The sequence below is a fragment of the Sapajus apella genome, unplaced genomic scaffold (assembly GCF_009761245.1).
Source record: "Sapajus apella isolate SASKATOON/1434 unplaced genomic scaffold, GSC_monkey_1.0 scaffold51, whole genome shotgun sequence".
NCBI classification, from domain to species: domain Eukaryota; kingdom Metazoa; phylum Chordata; class Mammalia; order Primates; family Cebidae; genus Sapajus; species Sapajus apella.
The window spans coordinates 6690374-6694480 of record NW_022436991.1 but is presented as its reverse complement, the minus strand read 5'-3'; the positions used below and the strand labels follow the sequence as shown (position 1 = coordinate 6694480).

Here is a 4107-nt window from a genome sequence, read left to right as displayed (position 1 = left end):
CAAAAAAAAAAAAAAAAAAAAAAAAAGAAAGACATTTAACAAAACTTACAGTTATGGGTTTCAGAGGATGATAGTCCCCAAACTCCAATGGTACTGCCTCCAGTCGACATGATGCGAACTCAGCTTTGTAGTTCCTGTTCCTGGAGTGCCTGGTCAACAGCAAAACAGAGCCAATTAGTGGATGGGGACACTTAAACTGCTAAAAACTTCTGGTGAGGCTTTCTCAATGATGTGGTAGTTCAGAGCAGCGCAATATTCTGACCAAGGTCAAAAAGAAACTACATTTAAAAACAAACTTTTTGGCCAGGCACAGTGGATCATACCCATAATCCCAACACTTTGGGAGGCCTAGGCAGGCAGATCACTTGAGGTCAGAAATCTGAGACCAGCCTGGCCAACACAGTAAAACCCTATCTCTACTAAAAATATAAAAATTAGCTGGGCATGGTGGTGCATGCCTGTAAACCCAGCTATTTGGGAGGCTGATGCAGGAGAACTGCTTGAACCTGGGAGGTGGAGGTTGCGGTGAACTGAGATGGCCCCACTGCGCTCCAACCTGGGCCATAGAGTGAGACTCCATGGCAAACAAAAAAGCAAACACATTTTTTAAAAATCTGTTTGAAGGTATAAAGAGCTGCCAGCATACTGGACTTGTCATGCCACACACCAGAAGACAGGAAAACTCACTACGGTGACTCTAAAACTCCTTGCCCAGCTTTCCTGCTCAGGGCATTTATGAATTCCTCAGCATGGGACAAGACGCTGACACCAAGCAGAGGGCAGCTGTGAGGCAGCAGAGCAGCTGAAAGGGCTCTAAGGAAACCTCACAGAGCTGCACAGATCAACAGGAGTCCAGGGCTATCAAGACAGCCAGGAGGAAGAGGAGAGAGCACAGGGAAGACAGAAATCCAGCCCAGATTTCCCCTCAAGGTATTCACCCATTGAGCTGCATAGGGCAAGAGAAAGCCAAACAGAAAGAAAATGAAGAGCTCACGATGTTTTCACTGGTTTCATGAAGGTTCAACAAGATAAAGGATTCGTGAGCTGGAAAATAAAGGGGGAGACTGAAGCATGGGGCAGAAAAGCACAGGCAGACAGACAATTTCAAAGACACGAGGGATGAGAAGAGAAGGCTAACACACATATAATTGGAATCCCAAAGAGGAAGAGAGAGAGAATGTGCAAGAACAGTCTCTAAAAAGATTATAGGTGAAAGTTTTCCAAAACCAAAGAAAGACATCAAGCTACAGACTCAAGAAACATCCATGGCCCAAGTAGGACAAGTACAAAGGCAAACAGACAAAACACACTTAGAGCCTTTATGGTAAAATGTATAGAAACCAAAAGAATTTTTCTTTTTACTCTTTTTTTAAGTTTTTTTGAGAGATGGCGTCTTCCTATGTTGCCCAGGCTGGTCTTAAACTGCTGGGCTCAAGTGATCCTTCTGCCTCAGCCTCCCAAAGTGATGGGATTACAGACATGAGCCACCCTGCCCAGCCTTCTTTGAGCATTTTAAAGATACTGTTCCTGTGTCTCCTTTGCTCATCTTTGTGCCGCAAAAGTCTTATTGTTGCTCCTTTGAAAATAAGGTATCATTTTAAGAAATTCTCAGCCAGGCATGGTGGCTCACATCTGTAATCCCAGCACTTTGGGAGGCCAAGGCAGGTGGATTGCTTGAACCCAGGAGTTCAAAACCAGGCTGGGCAACATGACAAAACCCCATCTCTACAAAAATAAAAATTAAAAAAAAAATAAATTAGCTCAGTGTAGTGGTATATGCTTGTAGTCCCAGCTACTCTGGAGGCTGAGGTGGGATGACTGGAGTTCAAAGCTGCAGTGAGCTATGACCGCACCACTGCACTCCAGCCCGGGCAACAAAATAAGTCCATCTCTCTTAAAAAGAAAAAAGAAATCTGAAGGAGAGGAACACAGGAGTGGGGAGAAGGCAGAAAATGTTTTAAAATGATTCTCTTTACATTCTTAATCTCTATTATGAAGATCTGGGAATTTAATTTCATACATTACAGTTTAAAAAAAATTTTTAACTCACACACTTAACCAAATGTTTTACGCATGTGTGTATCCACATATAATTTTAAAAGCTACCACAGTCACGGAATGTCAGGTCCACAAAGTCAAAGACAAGTTAACCTATCTGACCCCTTTCTCATCTCCTCCCTTGACTCTCCAAGCAGAACATCTCAGCCAGTATGGAAAGTGACAAAGTCTCTCCTTGACCTAACTCTGTGCAGGCTCCTCTGAGTTCTCTCCCCAGCTAGTGGTTGGCTATTGGATTTCCAAGTCTGCTTTTGCACTACCCAGTTTTAGCAAGAATTCTGTTAAGTTGGTTGAGCCAGAATCCCCCTCCATATCCAATCGCTCTCAATATCTGATCAAATTCTTCTTCTATCCCCACTTGGCTATCAATTTCCACTTCTTGTTACATTAGGAGTGGAGGCCAATCTCTAGCCCTTATTGCAAAATCCCACTGCAGCGGCCCCCTAAAGCCTGTCTCATTTTCTTTAACAAGTGCCATGAATAATAGTTTTTCTTTCCTTTCCCTTCCTTTTTTTTTTTTTTTTTTTTTAAACAGAGTCTCTCTCTGTCGCCCGGGCTGGAGTGCAGTGGTGCAATTTCAGCTCACTGCAACCTCCACATCTCAGGTTCAAGCCACCCTCCTGTCTCAGCCTCCCGAGTAGCTGGAACTAGTTATATAGACTATATAGCTAATTTTGTATTTTTTAGTAGAGATGGGGTTTCACCATGCTGGTCTTGAACTCCTGACCTCAGGTGATCCACCCGCCTCGGCCTCCCAAAGTGCTGGGATTAGAGGCATGAGCCACTGCATCTGCCCAATAGTTCTGCTTTAACAAAAGACATGCACATTTCTCATTTGTCAAATACCACATTCCAGAAAAACAGCTTTTCTAGGCACATGGGACAATTCTTGTCTCCCCCAACCCACTTTGGGAAAGAGGAACCTCAAAGAGCACAGGGACTTTCCTTGGCCTCCAAGTCCCTTAAATTCATCCCCCCACCCCACCTTCTGCTCCCATTGAGATTCCCAACTTCATTAACCTTTGTATGAAATACTAGTACCCCAGACCTAATTGTGCCATGCAACTGATCAGCTTTACCCAACCAATATCCTCCATTAACCCAGAAATCCAAGCCAGTACAAACAAATTGTGCTCCCATGTAATTTCATTTCTATCTTTTCTAAATGAACTCAGCTTTGAGTATAGGGGAGGAGGAGAAAGGTGGTTGACAATAACTAACCAGTTCGACTTTTATTTTTTTAGGGGAAAATCCCTTTCACAAGATATTGCCTACTCCCTCTGGGGTCATATTTATAAAATATATACTGTCTTCATCTTCCAAAAGACTGCAATTGAAATCACCTATGAAATATTCTTCCAAACTCCCATCTCATCAAGCATGCCATCAGGCAATCCTTGATTAAAAAAACAAAACCCCCAATAGTCAAGATGGAGTTTAAAACATCAAATGACACTTTTCTTCTTTTCAAATCACTTTTTTTTTTTTTTTTGTCACAAAGTCTTGCTCTGTTCCCCAGGATGGAGTGCAGTGGCATGATTTCAGCTCACTGCAACCTCCACCTCCTGGATTCAAGCAATTCTCCTGCCTCAGCCTCCCGAGAGGCTTGGATTACAGGTGTGTGTCACCATGCCTGGTTCATTTTTGCATTTTTAGTAGAGATGGACTTTCACCATGTTGGCCAGGCTGGTCTCGAACTCCTGACCTCAAGTGAACTGCCCACCTTGGCCTCCCAAAGTGCTGGGATTATAGATGTCAGCCACCCTGCCAGCTTCAAATGACTCTTAAATTTGTCAGTTGTCAAGAAAAGTAGAATGTTAAAAGGTTCATTTAACAAAGAGAAAATTTAATATGACCAGAAAGTCAGTTCCAAATGTGTTTTCTGTCCCTAATGGAATTACTAACCAATCAGTCTGGGTGCAGTGGCTCATACCTGTAATCAAACACTTTGGGAGACGGAAGTGGGGGGATCACCTGAGGTCGGGAGTCGAGACCAGACTGGCCAACATGGAGAAACCCCATCTCTACTTAAAAAAAAAAAAAAAAAAA

At 43.1% G+C, this 4107-nt stretch overlaps 1 protein-coding gene across 2 annotated transcripts in view; it reads right to left on the bottom strand.

Annotated features, from left to right (window-relative positions):
• The window catches only part of VPS35L (VPS35 endosomal protein sorting factor like), a 142933-nt gene that overhangs the window by 133186 nt on the left and 5640 nt on the right, over positions 1-4107 (bottom strand). For both annotated transcript variants that reach the window (XM_032242833.1, XM_032242832.1), the window contains exon 2: positions 50-149. Coding sequence is in view for 1 of the 2 variants with exons in the window: in XM_032242832.1 (XP_032098723.1) it covers positions 50-149 (100 nt within the window). In the remaining variant the exon portion in view is untranslated. The remainder of the gene's footprint in view (positions 1-49; positions 150-4107) is intronic.